The 16477-nt window shown below is 37.5% G+C and overlaps 1 protein-coding gene and 1 long non-coding RNA gene across 15 annotated transcripts in view; one reads left to right on the top strand and one right to left on the bottom strand.

The window, feature by feature from the left end:
* Positions 1-16477, top strand: part of lap (phosphatidylinositol-binding clathrin assembly protein lap) — a 31930-nt gene that overhangs the window by 8194 nt on the left and 7259 nt on the right. Inside the window, exons 2-18 of one of the 14 annotated variants that reach the window (XM_089084742.1) lie at positions 6426-6568; positions 6643-6718; positions 7666-7677; positions 8099-8201; positions 8289-8497; positions 8607-8713; positions 8785-8826; positions 9380-9474; positions 11006-11177; positions 11383-11499; positions 11581-11725; positions 11857-11946; positions 12551-13348; positions 14170-14290; positions 14471-14579; positions 15032-15103; positions 15982-16263. In XM_089084742.1, coding sequence (XP_088940868.1) covers positions 6426-6568; positions 6643-6718; positions 7666-7677; positions 8099-8201; positions 8289-8497; positions 8607-8713; positions 8785-8826; positions 9380-9474; positions 11006-11177; positions 11383-11499; positions 11581-11725; positions 11857-11946; positions 12551-13348; positions 14170-14290; positions 14471-14579; positions 15032-15103; positions 15982-16254 — 2684 coding nt within the window. In that variant the 3' untranslated portion in view covers positions 16255-16263. Of the gene's footprint in view, positions 1-6425; positions 6569-6642; positions 6719-7662; positions 7678-8098; positions 8202-8288; positions 8498-8606; positions 8714-8784; positions 8827-9379; positions 9475-11005; positions 11178-11382; positions 11500-11580; positions 11726-11856; positions 11947-12550; positions 13349-14169; positions 14291-14470; positions 14580-15031; positions 15104-15981; positions 16264-16477 lie in introns of all 14 variants that reach the window. The other 13 variants (XM_089084750.1, XM_089084741.1, XM_089084745.1 and 10 more) reach the window with 13 other exon arrangements.
* On the bottom strand, positions 4003-6715 carry LOC105428839 (uncharacterized). Its single transcript, XR_968044.2, has 2 exons — positions 6577-6715; positions 4003-4595 (listed from the first exon to the last, which is right to left on the bottom strand). It is a non-coding gene; the product is annotated as an uncharacterized LOC105428839 (long non-coding RNA).

Raw genomic sequence — 16477 nt, 5'->3', positions numbered from 1 at the left:
GTCTCTATTTTTCGCTCGGAAAAACAACGGCACGTCTTTTACGCGAGATGATTCGACGAATATTTGTTTTCTCGGTTACACGCGGCAATCACATGTGAAAGGAATCCTTATAGAGCGCGAGCAGAGTGACCGCGTTTCTAAAATTTTTCTCCTAACACGAATTGTTGGGCACATATAAATCGATAAAGATAAAATTATATAAATTATTGCGGGGATCGCGTTTTCCATGTTATCAACAATTTTGTGACATATGGAATAAAATTTTTCGAATGAAAAATTGAAGCGAAATTTGGTATTCCATTTGGGCTATCGGTTTTCGCTCGTAATTACTTCAGTGTGGTAGATTTGAAAATTCTTTCCTTCCTAGCGTAACATAATAGATAACGCAAGGCGGATAAAATCTGAAAAGTATGCATTAATTTCATGCGTGCACAAAGACCTTTCTGTTTCGTCCTCGTATATAAAAGACGAGAAAAACTTCTCACTTACATTATTGGCCGATATATATTGACCGGATGAATGCAGAAATTGTCCGCGATGTATCGATTGCCTCGCGACACACACCCGACGTTTCGCAATTTACGATCGCGAAATCGGATCGGATTTGCAATCGATCGCCTTATCGTGCGCTCCACTTACTCGAAAATAGAATTTATTCGCGCGTGCCTCGCGCGCTATCGCCGCATTTGCATAAGGTGCCAGATATCGTCCGTTCGCGTTCCATCGTTCCATCTGTTGTCTTCGGCGTTGACGCAGTCAACACTTTGCATGCACTTTGCGAATTTCGAACCGGACGCCACGTTGCGACTTCTCTTCCCTTTGCTTCTTTTTTTTTTTTTGTCGGAAACATGGCCAAATAAGCCGGGCGAACTCGGTCGGAGATCTCGCAGAGAATGACGAAAATAAAACGTTGCGAAAACTAAATGGAGTTCAACCTTGGAGTTCCAAGAATTCCATTATTTCAGATCTGTATATATTATGTTATTATACGACAATTTTTCTTAATTATTGCGTGTTTTATTCATGATTTTATAAAAAGAAGTAATCGCGGTAATCAAAACATTACGTCGCAATTTTTTATATCTATGTTTTTTCCTCAGTAAAAGCTAAACTTAGTTAAACCTGATATCTCTGTTGCGAATGAAATTGAAATATGTAAGACAACATTCTGAAAAAATATAAAATCAATTTAAAGTAGGATCAAATAATAAATTAAATATGTTATTATCGCGGCTAAATTTTTTGCCGAATAAAACGTGATGACTAAATTTTATTTGCCGTTGTCCCAAGAGCCGCGTTTACGGCTAAACGCGTATGTTTCTCAGTCTACCCTAACGCTTCTGAAAAGTGCAGGAGGAAATAAAGCTGCCGTGTTCAACAATATGAGATGCGAATACCTGCGAGTGTCTTGCGGTTATACGTCGAGAGAATTCGAACGTGTCGAAATAGGTGTACCACTGCCAGAGATTAAACTTACAAACATGTAACCGGCGTGCTGCCATGCGTCCTGCGCGCGCGAAAGGCCTTTGTGAACCGGAGGCTGTTGATATCGAGAACGAAGAACGAAGGAGAAGGAAGCCTGGGGCGCGGGGGGAAAAAAAAAAAGAGGAAAGAGAAAGAGAGAAATTGAATGTACCAGGGACGAGTCGCGACCCCGGGAACACGACGGCCGGAGAGAACGGCCGGCTACATTCTTAACTTCGCATTAGCGCGGTTGACTGCGACATAAAGTCATCCTCTGCAATGAGGGAAAATAGCGAGGGTCATCCGCGGGGAATAGTTCACGGTGGGTATCAAAAGACCCGCGGATACTTTTATATCCAGGGAAAGGAGTAACGGAATAACGGCGGAAATATATTTCCACTTCGGGACTGTTATGTATGCAAATCGCTCCGGTTTTCAATCTTTAATTCATTCGAGGATTATTGTTGTTTAATTTTACATACTTTATTTTTACGCGGAAAGATACAATATCCGGCTTGGAAATACAGTATTTAGTTCTGCAGAATTTTAAATGTTCCGATATTCGCGTTATTTCGTCAGAATTTTAATTGGATGGTATAATTGAAGAGTTACTCATTTTAATAAGATAATATTTTACATTCGTTTGTTATACAAATATACACGTGTGCGCGCGCGCGCGCGCGCGCGCCTATATCGCGTTTTAATTTGCATTTAATAATATGATATTTCAATATTTTAATATCATGTCTCTCTCCGAAATTTTTCCTGAAAAGACTTCTTTGCTTTGCGGAAAATATTCTGTCAGAATTTTAAATTGGAATGAATTCCGGAATGTCCTGCATATATTCGACGATCGTTCAGTTTCGATTGGAAGTTTCTGAGGTTTTTCCATTCGACAAGCGAGTTCTGCTTTTTACAGCTTGTAATCGCTTGCATTGCCAAAACGCGCTATCGCGCACGCCCCCGTCCGCGTCTGGAGATATACACATGTAGTCAGTCAGTCGGTCGGTGCACACACCCCTTCAATTCGTCTAGATAGCGATTGTTTTTACCAGCATATTGCATTTTAACATCCTCCGGCGATTATCAATCGTGCAACATTATCGGAGGATTTATTAAAAGCACGCGCATTCTCTCTCTCTCTCTCTCTCTCTCTCTCTCTCTCTCTCTCTGCATATTATCAGCTCTGTGTCTCTTCAAACGTGTATTTACGTTGATTAAACGCGTATTTTGTTCATGATAAGCTACTTAACATTAATATTTCTCATATTTTAAAAAAATAATTAATAACTGAATTCGTATTACTTGGAATATTATAATTAATATTTGGATGCAACATTATTAAAATTTCCTATATTTAAAATTTTCCTAAATTTTCTTATATTTTATTATTTATTATTATATATCTTTCGCTTTGATATACGTTATGACAAAAGATAATTGGCTTTCCATTCGACAAAATTTTTTTATTCGATGCAGATTTGCATCTGTTTCACATGTCAAAATGATAAAAAACACGCGTCATTTCCGTGAATCAGCCTCAGGCTTTTGAATGAATGTCCGAGATGCGTATTTGCTTTTTGACAATCGGCAATGCCAAGGCGGACGTTACTTAGCTGCTAAATCTGTCCGTGTTTGGGAGATTATAATTAGAACGGGAAGCCTCGCAAGGTCGAACAAACATGCTGCTCAAGACAGATCACATTATTCATTGCGTCCGCCCATGCACCTTTTGCATTTGATGCGTATTGCAATTTTTCTTTAATACGATAATCTCTCGCGAGACGTCTTCATTATTGCCTGCGCAGACAGTCTTGCATAGCTGAGATAAATGTTTAAATTTTTAACTGTACAAGCCTTATAAATAAATTTTCTTCATACTTCTATACTTGTATTTCTAATTCATACGTTATATTTATTTTTTTTTATTATTATTGTTTTTCTTTTATTAAAAAGAAAATTAAATAATTTAGAGGATTATTATAGAATAGATAAAATGTTTCATTCCGCTTCTGGATTAAAGAGTAAATAAACTGTTGCATATAAATAATTGTTATGCTTTTGCTTGCTGCACGAGCACTTTTCACGCTAATTGGACGATTCTGTCGCGGTAACGTCGAGTGTGTTTATCGCGAATGATAACCATATGGAAATATTGCAGTTCGCAGAATAGATGAAGTCCAATACTTGGTGCTGATTCACTACTTTATTCGCGTTTATCCGGTGCCCCTTCGTTACATTCGCTCTCGCGTTGCACTTTCATTCGGAGCCCTCTCGTCGTGACTTCGATATTGCGGGATCATCGGGTCGGTCGGGCGAGAGATGCATTAAAGGCGTGAGAAACTATTCGCGGCAAAACTCGTTGCTTAACTCCCGTCCTTTTCGCGTCGGTCTCAAATAAACGCGGCTTCTCTGCGCGAGCGTAAAGCAAAACGCACGAACGTGAATTACGAACAAATTGCGACATCGTACAATAACTGTGAACGTATCGGTGATGGGTAGATAAGAATTCTCATTAAAATGTTAAATCTTAACTCGTTATTATATGTTAAACATAGATACTTTTACTTCTTATTCCATGGAGTTTACGACTACTGACATATTTAATTTATTTCTTATACAAACGGGTTTTAATCAGTACTTGATCAAGTTTGAAGCTTGAAGAAGAAAAAAAAAACGTAGTACGTTCTGCGTTCTTGATACGCTCATGGTAACTGTGTACCAAACCTCATGACTTGTGAGTACGGATCACATATCAAAAGTGACGTCAAATATCATCACGTTTCGCATGATAACGCGATTGTTGACCTTGTTATACCATCCTTTTGACCATGGACCGACTACTTTCGTTGATCAATCGCGATTGATAGTCGCGTAGATTGCCGTCGTCCACTTCGTGAATTCCTCGTCGTCGTAGCGCAATTGACGTTATCGTCGCGTGCGTTCTTTTCACGGTATGTTCGCGACACACTCGCACGAGCCTTCGAATTCGTTACATGCAGGTCAGAATCACCACCATCGAACCACCACGGTGATCGATAGCATCGGCTATTCCCATTTTTAGGTGCAGGCACGACGAAAGCAATGGCTCTAAAAGCTTAAATTTTCATTCTATTCTTCAGGAACAGGATCTGTAGAGCAGAATTATATAATTAATATGTAAATCTATAGCTTATTTTATGTATCAAATATAATTATCAATGTATCAAAGAAATGATTTTTACGATAATTTCAATTATAATCATACGTAGCAAAACTGCAAATTTTCAAGATAGATTTAAATAATGAAATAACTTATTTTAACTTATATATGACGACGTTGACAGTTTATTTTTTGAAAATTTATTAATTTAGAATTTTTCTCTTTTTGTTTTATTTTATGACAAATAAAACTTTTGAAAATCAAACGTTTCATATGCAGGTGCCCTTTTCTGGGCTAGAAAAATTATTTAAAAAATGAAAAAAACAATGATTATTATTAAAACTTTTCCTAGAATTTATATAGAAATTACAATTACAATTTTAAATAATGAATATTAAAAAAATTTATATTGAGACAAAGTGAGATGCGTGAATTAGTCTCAATTAGTTTTGAGAAATTTTTATGCTTGAACAGCTAGAATTATTTTTTTAATCTAGATAAAATTATAAAACTATTAACAATAAAATTATAACTTTTAAATTAGTTTCGACGAAATAATATGCCAGTTTCACACACACACACACACACACACACACACACACACACACACACACACACACACACACACACACACACACACACACACACACACTTTATTTTTTGCAAATATGATTGTTGACTACAAAAATCTTTGTTTTTACTAATTTGAATTATAATCGTACGTTAACGATATATACATACAAGTATAAGATACATAATTTTTTTCGTATTTTTAAACTTTCTACGGGTTATCACGGTCGATGCTGCTGGGTCATGTCTGCATACGATAATTTAGTGGATGTATGTTATGGATGAAAGTTATTTGATTCTTATACTTATCAAGCGTACTATTTTTGCTTGTCAGTTTTATTGCTACAGCAAGTTGTGATCTTAATTAAAAACAGAGATCATGATTATTGAATCGCTTATGTTACGCATACGTTGATAGCGTGTAAAATAAGAAGAATAAACGATGAGAATTATGCGAATGCTGAATCATAAGAGTCTTTTGAATCATCTGAATATCTGAATCATCCGAGTGTTAAAAACTGCAACTGGAAAAATTCCATGTGAAAATTATGAAGATCTTTGAAAAAGAGAACGTTATACATGACCATGCCGATATCTCGCGATCTAGAACAATTATGGCCTCTAGAACAATTGCAGCTATCCCACGGTTCAATCAGATTTTCTCTAACTCGCATGAAATCGGTTGGTCCACTTCGGCATAACAGCATCCGTTTTTATCGAGTCTTTTACTTGTAATGGTACACTTTTTCGTATCTGTATCAAGCTCAGAATTCATCGAATCGAGATAAAAGGCGGGCGCTGATTTTAATTAATGACTTAATTATACTTAATAGGTTACGCTAGGCAAGCCGTTGCTTTGATTACCAGCGATTTAGGATTAATTCGCTTTTACCTTTCGCACTTTCACGTTTAATTGTTGAACGTTTCCGTAAAACTAATGTACAAACGAATGAAGATTTTTATTTCTACCAAAAGCGGGACTTGAGATCCGAGATGAAAACAACGGATTGGAGAGACTCTCATAATGCAATAGCGTTGTCACCGGTGATGACTGTGAATCATACATATGTAAATTATCGTTGTAATCTTATAAGGTGGAGGTCAGTGCCTCTCATTGTGCCTTGCATGCGACGAGATTTTGCACCACGTACACTCATCGTTTCCTCTCAAAGTCGAGAATGCACGCCTTAGCTTCAAATAAAATGTTGGTTGGACTCGCCGAAAATAATCTCCTTCTCTCCTGTTTCAGATTTAATCCATTGCACCAATGAGCCGAACGTCTCCATACCGCAGCTCGCTAATCTCTTGATAGAGCGGTCGCAGAACACAAATTGGACAGTAGTCTTTAAGGCCCTGATCACCGTGCATCACATGATGTGCTATGGCAACGAGGTAATTACCTTTCGCTTGTCTGACCCGCGAGACGCCCGTAGTACACCCTTGTGAAATGACTTGTCTATTTACAGAGGTTCACGCAATATCTCGCATCCAGCAACAGCACGTTTCAGCTTAGTAATTTCCTTGACAAGAGCGGCGTACAAGGTGATTATTTCGTAAATGATCGTAGTGAGGCTTTGTGCTCTCCACGAGATACCACATTGTCTCAGAATTGACGGAGATCAATGGCATCGAGCGTTACTCCTTTTGAAATTCGAAGCAGATAACGTTGCGTTGTTCACTTCGTCATTTATCGTATCAAATTTCATGAAAAGAGAGTTATCTTTTTAAAATGAGATAAATGAATTTTTTATCTTACACACAACATTTTATTACAATATTTTTTTATCTTACCCAAATATTTTTTACAATTTTTTATAATTACTTTTTACGAAGAATAATTATCTTTTAAATTGTAGAATGAGAAGATGTCCATTTTCCATCAATTCTGAAGTATCTTACTTGAGAGAGAATTGATATCAACAAGCCGTGCGAAATGTAAAAATACAATTTATCTGGAGAGATTAACATTCATTTCTGTATTAACAAAACCATCGCGATATGAACTCACCGCAGCACGATGCGCACGGCTTTCCGCACTCTCGCTCACAAAAATTACACACTGATATTCCGTCATTAGAAGATTCGACTCGCTCGACAGTTGAGCGAGCTGATTTAATATGCATGCGTCGCACAGAAAATTGCAACACGCCGTAATTTGAATAACTGATCGCGAACACCTCAAAAACTTGTTTACGAAGATCTAATTTTATTCACCGATTGGAGATCGTTAAATATAATCGACTGTTACATTGATCGGCAGCAATTATTAAATCGTTTAAATAATTATTTTGAATTATTTAAGCAATGCGAAATTTTCTATTTTAACCACGATTTTTTCCAAAAAGTTTTCCATGCTACTAATTTTCTCGCATTGCGCAGCTATCATCCATATGGAAAATGCGAAATCTTTCTCTTTTTCATGTATCTGGCATCTATGTGTACGATTTACTAACCTGGACTAACTTTCTATCTCTTTGGGCATGAAGCAGGAATACGCGTGGGTGAGTTCTAATCACAAACATCCTTCTCGTTACATTAATGATACACGTTAATCATATTTCTTTCTATAGTTCTGTATATGTGTTTGATTTTAACTTTCCGAGAATAAGAGAAATTAACATACTTGTTATGAATTTGATTATGATCTATGTATGTACTAATTGATATGCGTTGATAATTATACCCAATGCAAGTATTATAAATGTGTGATTAGGCTTACGAGATGTTGACAAAATTATAATTTCCAATCGGCGCCGACACGCAAGCTTGTGTAACTTTATGAAATTAATGCAATCACACTGCCGACTTTCTAATTTCACTTTTACGCATTGTTGCGTGGCGATGCCTATTTAGTGCTTCTGTATTATGTCTACAATATTTATTATAAATAACGGTGAATAATTGTTGTTTCTGTTTTGTCAGGATATGACATGTCACCCTTCATCAGACGTTATGCCAAGTATCTCAACGAGAAAGCTCTTTCCTATAGAACGGTAGCGTTCGATTTCTGCAAAGTAAAAAGAGGGTACGTGTTCAAAGTATTTTATTTTTCGAAATCTTACCTTGTATTTAATGAGGAAATTAAATTTTCATTGCATAATCAACATTGCAGGAAGGAAGACGGCACTCTACGCACAATGAACGCCGAGAAACTCCTGAAAACTTTGCCGGTACTGCAGTCGCAACTCGACGCACTGTTGGAATTTGATTGCACGGCTAACGACCTCACGAATGGCGTCATAAACATGGCCTTCATGCTCCTCTTTCGAGATCTTATCAGATTATTTGCTTGTTATAATGACGGCATCATTAATTTGTTAGGTAACATTATTCAATATTTTCTTTTCCTATCGCATATTCAAATTCAACGAATGCATATTAAAAAATTTATAAATATGAATTAATTAAACGTTCGTAATTGTAATTTCAGAAAAATATTTCGACATGAACAAGAAGCAGTGTCGAGACGCTTTAGACCTTTACAAGAAATTCCTAATACGCATGGACAGGGTCGGAGAATTTCTCAAAGTCGCGGAAGTAAGTTATATGATTCGTGCGTGAAAATAACAGTTATAATCATGTTAGAATTATCTTTATTTTCTTTATAGAATGTTGGCATTGATAAAGGGGACATACCAGATCTGACGAAGGTATGTGCGCAAAAATATTTATTATCTCACTACCTCGCTAATAATATCTATCTAATATTATATAATATAATATCTATATAATATTATATAATCCATATAATAAGGATTTAATTGTTTATATATAATTATCGGTTACCAATTTGATAAATTAAATATTAACAACTTAACGATGAGCGAAAAAAAAAACGATATAACCGATAAAGTAATATTTTCATTTGTTTCTTCCTCTTACATTATTGACAGGTAATAACATCTCTGATTATCTTAACGAGATAGAGTTAGTGTGGCCTAGTATAGCAAGCAACATAGATAATTGGCGATATTTATTCTGGGAGATTTTGTGAACCGATTATACATGTCAATCTTTTTATATCTTTTTAGCGTAATACTTTTTCAAGAGTATCCATGATGAGTTCACAGATTCTCTTAAATAAATGCATGCATTTTAGTGGAGAGAAATCTCTTCTAGACCAAATGCACAGCTAAATTTTATCTTGCACTTTATCGAAAAATTCTAACAGTGCTCTATGAATAACGAATAAATTGTTTTTAGGCACCTAGTAGTTTGTTGGATGCTTTAGAGCAACATCTCGCTTCCTTGGAAGGAAAAAAGGGTTCTGCTGCGAATACGCCAACGCAGTCGGCAAGGTATGTCAATTTTTTCCATTTATTCGATTCATTAAGTCTCACAACGATCGATGTAGGGATAATTTTAAACGTCCTATGCTGAATGCTATTGAAATCGATATACTTCTCCCTCTCTATATACTTTCCCAGAATCCATCAGTTTTCGTCTCATTGTTCTTTCATACCCGATGATCAGAAACACGTTTTTCTACACATCTTTACAAGCTTCTTAAGCTATGAGTATTTACATATTACGTTTATCGCACATGCATATATAAGAATTATGACACAGAATTCGTTTATTTCAAATATCATATGTTAATCATTGATCATTTTATATACATAAAAAATATTAAACGTCATTCTTTTTTCTTTATTTGTGCAAATGTCGCAAAAAATTTTGGAAGATAGTAATCTTAAGCACTATCTTTGAAAAATTATATTGTCTTTTTGAATAGTTATTCAACTTGTAAAATTTCTCGGGATGATATCCCCTAAATACGAGGTTAATTTTCTCTGATATTTAATATTTAGTATTTATTTTTAGAATATTTGGTTTACATTTATACCCTGACCTATTTTAGATATCCATTCTATGCTCCTAAATTTGGTATTGAATTTTTACGTATATGTGTGCGTATTTCTCATCAAAAATCGTAACTATAATTATTACTCATCTTAACTATAATTATTAGTGATCCAATTACCGCTCACGTATACTGCATGAATTTACAATAATGTATTTAGATAATTGATCTATTTCCCCCTATGATCTGTTGATTATCGTAGATATTAAGCACGCTATAATAAATCGTCAATTGCAATTAACAATATTGACGATTTAATTGTATTGCCTAAAAGTTAAATGGAATAATATTGATTGATGTGGCTACAATCACGGAATTTAGAGACAAAATATTTATTATTCTCGTAATCCTTAATTTATTGAGACGCAACCATTGATTAAAGTATCTTGAAATAGTAAGAATCTTATGTGTGGAAAAACTGTATAACGTTTTAATGCACATATATTTATCTGTATAATGGCTTATTATAGCAAACTCAACACTTATAGTACGCTATTGAAATATAAAAATTTACATCAATGTGTACTATATAATTTGATTGAGTGTGCAAGCTTGATGTTATGTTTCGCTATAAAATGTAGAACACGAGTATAAATGCATATGTGTATTAGGAAATTTAGTAAACAGGTGAAAAAGAAGAGTGAAAAGATGTGAAAATAAGAGAGAAAATGTGAGTGCGTGTGTATGAAAGAAAAGATGCATGCGAGTGTGCGTGTGGTAATGCACACTATGCATTTCTACGCATTGTTACATCTATACGTACTACACCGTTTGTTTTTTGTTTTTTTGTTTGTCTCTTCTCCTTTATTTTCAATTATCAATTTTCCTTTACGCTCCTTTCTCTCTTTCTCTCTCTTTCGCCACATTTTATGAATTCGCTGAAACGGACCTTCCGTATTCTTCTTGTCCGTCCTCTTTCCATCCATCGACACCACAACATCCGACATCCTATCATCGCCCAAAAGCAGCAATAGAACCAATGTAAAGTCGGGAGTGTCCGCCCTGTCTTCCACCAGTACCGCGTTCGGAACAGCAGCCAGCAATGCGCGACTCGAGCAAACCGGGAATGGCCATATCGACGAGGCGTTGCGACAGCAAGCTCTCGCGGAAGAGGAAGCTGCCATGAATCAATACAAGGTACTGCTAATTATCAAAGTTGAAACAAACCAACTGAGATGAGTTGAAAGAGTTTGGAAATTGTCTCAATATATATTCTATCTTATTATCTTATTTTTCCATTTGAATTTTTACAACATTTCAAGTGTTTTTTTTTTTTTTTTTTTTTTTTTTATCGCGATTCCTGGCACATGAATGTAATATTAATCCCCGATATACATTGCAGGCAAAAGTACAATCGCCGTCAAGTACTAGTACGAATCCGTTCCTCAGTTCACCGACTAATAACGCTAATCAGCCGATCGTGGATCTATTTGCAACGTCAGCATCCGAAAGTCAACAGGTACGTTTATATCTTTTATTTGATAAGAAATTCAATAAGATTTTATTGAAGCTGATGATCGATTGTTGTCACCGATTGCAGCCACAATCTCAGAAGGCATCGGATGATCTATTGCAATTGGCGGGCAATCCGTTCGCAAACATGTTCGGGACGCCGCAACCGGCCGCAGCAGCCACGCAACCCGCTGCTCAGATGCAGAATAATATGTGGATGACCAACGGTACTGGTGAGCACAAGCATTTAAAGTCGATATAGTCTCAGTGATCATCGCTTCTTTCGTCACCGCGCTTGATTATATTTTTTTCTCCCTTTTTGATTTTCGTTTTCTTTTATTTTCCATTTCCTTTTTTCTTTTAGGTTTCGCGTCAACTGCGCCACCAGCAAATAATAACTTTGTTACAGATAATAGTTTTTCCTCCGTATTCGGAAATCAAGATCAGCAATCTAGTAAGTGACTCATTAGCGAAATAAACATAAACGGAGGTTACATTATACAAGCGCATTCACGATTGAAAAGCTCCGTGCACTTTTATTTTCTTATTCTACCGTCTTTACTTGTACATCATTCCTTCTATTTCTATTGTAGAATTTTTATAGTCATTTTTATGATACTTTTGCATTTCATACATCTTATATTTTCGATACTTAGTACGCCTGAACGATCACACATACCATTTAACGCTATGGATAAAGATGTACCGAATGAAACAGCGTTTATAGCTATATTAATATTGTGGAATATATTGCTACTATCTAATAATATAAATAATTTACGATTCTTACATTCTTTTTTTCTTTTCATGTCACAATATTTGAACGTAAGCGCTGGTTATTCGATATATTCTCAATGCTGACGCGCGATATTGTAAAGGAATGCAACCGAGCGACTGTATTGCGTTAACATTGTATTTGTTCTTTTTTTTCCTCTTTACCTTAACATATTAATTTACGGGTTACGGTATGACAATTGCGAGATATTTTGCATTGTTACTTATCCGGACGCAAAACAGAAGGAAGCTAACTTATGCACCTTGATCACTTTCTGCGCAAGCTGGCGCCCCAGGAACGGCGTCCGTACCTAATCCCTTCATGTCCGATTTCCCAACCCTCGGTACTGCTGGCGGCCAACAAGCGACAAACGCGGCCGCCTTCGGGCTCTTTGATCAGAACGCCGGCAGTGAGTCGGGACAGACGGTACAAACGGGAACGGCGCCAGCCGGAGACTTCTTCAGTGCCGGTCAGGCGGATCTCTTCGGGGGTGACGGGCCTGCCGCTGCCGCCGCGATGCTGAGGAACCCCGCGAACGGCGGCGACGGGGATGCTGCGGCGGCCGAGGTGGTGGCGTCGGCGGCGTCTCCCGCCGCCGGCAAGACATCGTCTACGGCTACGCCGCCACCTAGACCACCGCCACCCGCGACCGCCGTTGCTGCCGCGAACGGTGCCGCACCGCGTGCATTGTCTCCGACCGTCGGTATCGGCGGAGGAGCATCACATGGTAGGCCGGCGGTGGCGACGGCGCCAACGGCGACAGCGGCCCCGGCACCCTCCGCTAGCAAGAGCGCTTTCGACGATCTCAACGATAGTATCCGCATGGCACTGGGTGGGTCTCCGTCACGGCCGGCACCAATGGTCCAGCAGCAACAACAAGCTGCGATGATCGCTCAGCAACAGCCGCTGCAGCAACAAATGCCGCCGGCAGCAGTGGCGGCGGCCGCTGGTATGTTTGGCATGAACGACCCTGTGACCGGGCAACCAATGATGACCGGTGTGCCGATCGTCGGCTACGGTATTCCTACCCAAGCCCAAGTTCCCGTGGGGTACGGTTCGCCGGCAAAGCAGCCGATGTCAGGTGACGGGAATGCCTAAACTAATTCACGCCAATTGCATGAGAGCCGCGCTCGTTTCTCCCCAAGTTCAAGTTTCTTTTTTTTTTTTTTTTCCTTTTTTGACCCGGTTATGTCATCGGTGTTGCATCTTAAACAATATAAAAGTCTACGAGTTATCTATGAGGCATATGAAGTTAAAAAAAAAAATATTCTTTAGAGATCTGCAAGATGTCTTTTTTGGACTTTTGTATTGTCCAAGAAATGCTCTTTTTATACATTTGATTTATATTGCTTAATCAGCAAGCTGTATTAAATGTTTGCATATTTAGATACGTAAGAGCACGCAAGATAATTCTGTTTAATTTTAGCGTTTTTATGAGTAGATAAGCATGCTTGTTATTTATAACTTTCTAAATATCGCAAGAAATTATTAGAGAAAAATGATTACGTCACTTCGCTTAAGTAGTCACAGAACGCGATAACCTCTAATCGTTATTTGTCTTTATGCGTAATTTGCAATTCAATTTATTTATTTACAACAGTCAGCATGTTTGTAATTAATTTTACACTATACATAATTCTATTATTCTGCTTAGAGAATCTGTGCACGTTATCATAGAGAATTAAGAAAATGAAATCTTTTTAATATTATTTTTTTAATAGAAAATATTGCTTGGCAATTATGCTTAGTTTTATTTAGTATATAGTTTTTATCTGTAAATTTATGTAAACGATTTATTTTAAATCTTTGTTCCACATTCGAATTTTTGCCTGATATTGCTTAGAAATTCGGACAATCTGATTTAATGCCGATATGTCTATCTTGAGTTTAATATTGTTTCAGCCACGGGACAACCGGTCAATGCAGCCAGCACTGGCAAGGTTTTGACTGGAGATTTGGACAGCAGTCTAGCTAGCCTCGCACAAAACTTGACCATCAATAAAAGCGCGCAGCAGCAAGTCAAGTAAGTGTTATCACATTTTTCTTATCTATGAACAACTTCATTTTAAGTATTACATCTAATTACATAAATCTTTCTAAAATAAATATATTCATAAAGATGATGAATTCATGAATAATTCATAACAATACTTATACAACGTGTCCAGTTTTCGAGGAAATTGACGAATGTTCTTTTTTGCAGAGGAATGCAGTGGAACTCACCGAAAAACGCCGCGAAAACAGGTGGTGCAGCTGGCGGATGGTCACCACAGCCAATGGCAGCTACCACTGGTGCTGGATATCGACCCATGGTGAGTTTCTTTTTTAATCTCTCTCTCTCTCTCGTCAATATCTTCAGCATGTTTCTTTTCTGATTGTTAGTACACAAACACACACGTACACTGCCGTTGCTATGCATATCTTTCGAAAAACAGTTCCCACGTTTTCGATAGAACTTTTATCCTTACATTTAGAAACCGTAGATCATAGACTGTCTATTCCTTAACGAACTTGTCTGAATTTTTTATCACGTTGTAGAACCTTCACTCTGAAGACTAGTAAATTATCTTAGCTTGTCAGCGACGTAGCATCCTTCATACCTTTAGCTCTCTCTAACGCAAATTTACCATTAAGCACACATTTCGTCCGCCGTGGGACTCTTCTGCTCTCTTCATAATATCATAACGACAATTTTCTCAATTAGCACCGTTTAGGTGAGTGTAATGCATGCATGGCATATGGCATGTTATCGGCTGTGTTGCAGGGTCAAGGAATGACGCAGCTGCTACCTACGTCCACCACAACTATAGGCTTCCCATCACAGACCGCGATGATGGTAAGTCCCACGATCACGAGCGTCTTTGTTTCACAGACAGCGAACGAGTTGTCTAACAAGCGATAAAGCGCCAAACTCATCTCACCTCACCAGATCACGAGTCTCTGTACAAGAATAGTGTGTGATAACACGAATTGTCACTAACTCACTCTGTCAATAATGACAATCGTTGTACAAATCGCATAACAATCTCTATTTCACGAGACGAAGCGACAAATCATCAAAAGATGACGAATCCAAACTCGATTCATTTCTTCGCATTATGTGCTTATGCATTGATATGTAATTTTAACGCACGTCTCGAGAATGTAGTAATATTTTATATCCCTATAGATTAATTTTTATATTTATTTCCCTTGGCTGTAATTTGCTTCAAGTGTTAATTCGTAATGTAGATAACGTAGATAAGTTTTAGTTTTATCTAATGCGCGTTTGTGTATAAATATTACACCAATGTACAGGTAACATATATTAAAACAGGCTAAGCTATATATTTTCTGCGAAAAAGAAACGTTGCGAATATAAAATAGAGAAAAGAATTGAAGAGAGAATTGATTCTTATTATTTGAAAATGATGGAAATAAATATTTATAGTGTCTATTTTATCTTACAGAATACACACTTACGATATACGCGATTCTATCAAAATTATTAATGTAATTGCAATTTCAGAGTATTCCGTAAGATAGAATAAAGAGCTCTTAGTGTATTTTTCTTCTTTCCAGCCATTGCTCAAAATTTAATTATTTAAATAATGCAAAAGTAATGAACGATCAGTCTCGTCATTATTTTGAGCGTTAAGGAAGACGTTAAGTTTCGCAGGCACATGCTTCCTTTTGTACATACATCTCATTTCTCTCGCTCTCTGGTGTCTGTAGGGTATGCAAGGTATGCCGATGGGCATGCAGGGCATGCAGGGTATGCAGGGTATGCAGGGTATGAGGCCGATGATGTGTACTATCCCAGGTGCTTCCGCCGCTCCTGGCGGTATGATGGTTGCGGGAGGAGCTGCACCCATGATGGCCATGCCTGGTGCGAATCCCATGATGGCTGGTCCTAATTTGCAGCAGCAGCATCCTCAATCTCAACCCGCTGCAGCAGCTCAGCCACAAGGCAATGCTGTCCAACTCGATCCCTTTGGTGCTCTGTGAAGGGATTAGGTACCTACCCTCACTTATCATTCTGTGTGTCGTATCGTTGCTGAGGATCTCGTGGTATAATAGTAGAATGATAGAAATGCGTGTCCTCTGAGGATTTCAATCCTGAAATTTACGACAGATAATATTCTCGCATTGATATCGAATTTTACTTTCTCGCATTTAATCGCTAATAATTTGGCACATGATTCTATCAACGCGAGAATTATCTTGCCGT

Source organism: Pogonomyrmex barbatus, unplaced genomic scaffold (assembly GCF_055798465.1).
Source record: "Pogonomyrmex barbatus isolate J1 unplaced genomic scaffold, ASM5579846v1 scaffold9, whole genome shotgun sequence".
Taxonomy (NCBI): domain Eukaryota; kingdom Metazoa; phylum Arthropoda; class Insecta; order Hymenoptera; family Formicidae; genus Pogonomyrmex; species Pogonomyrmex barbatus.
This window is presented reverse-complemented; position numbering and strand designations above follow the sequence as displayed.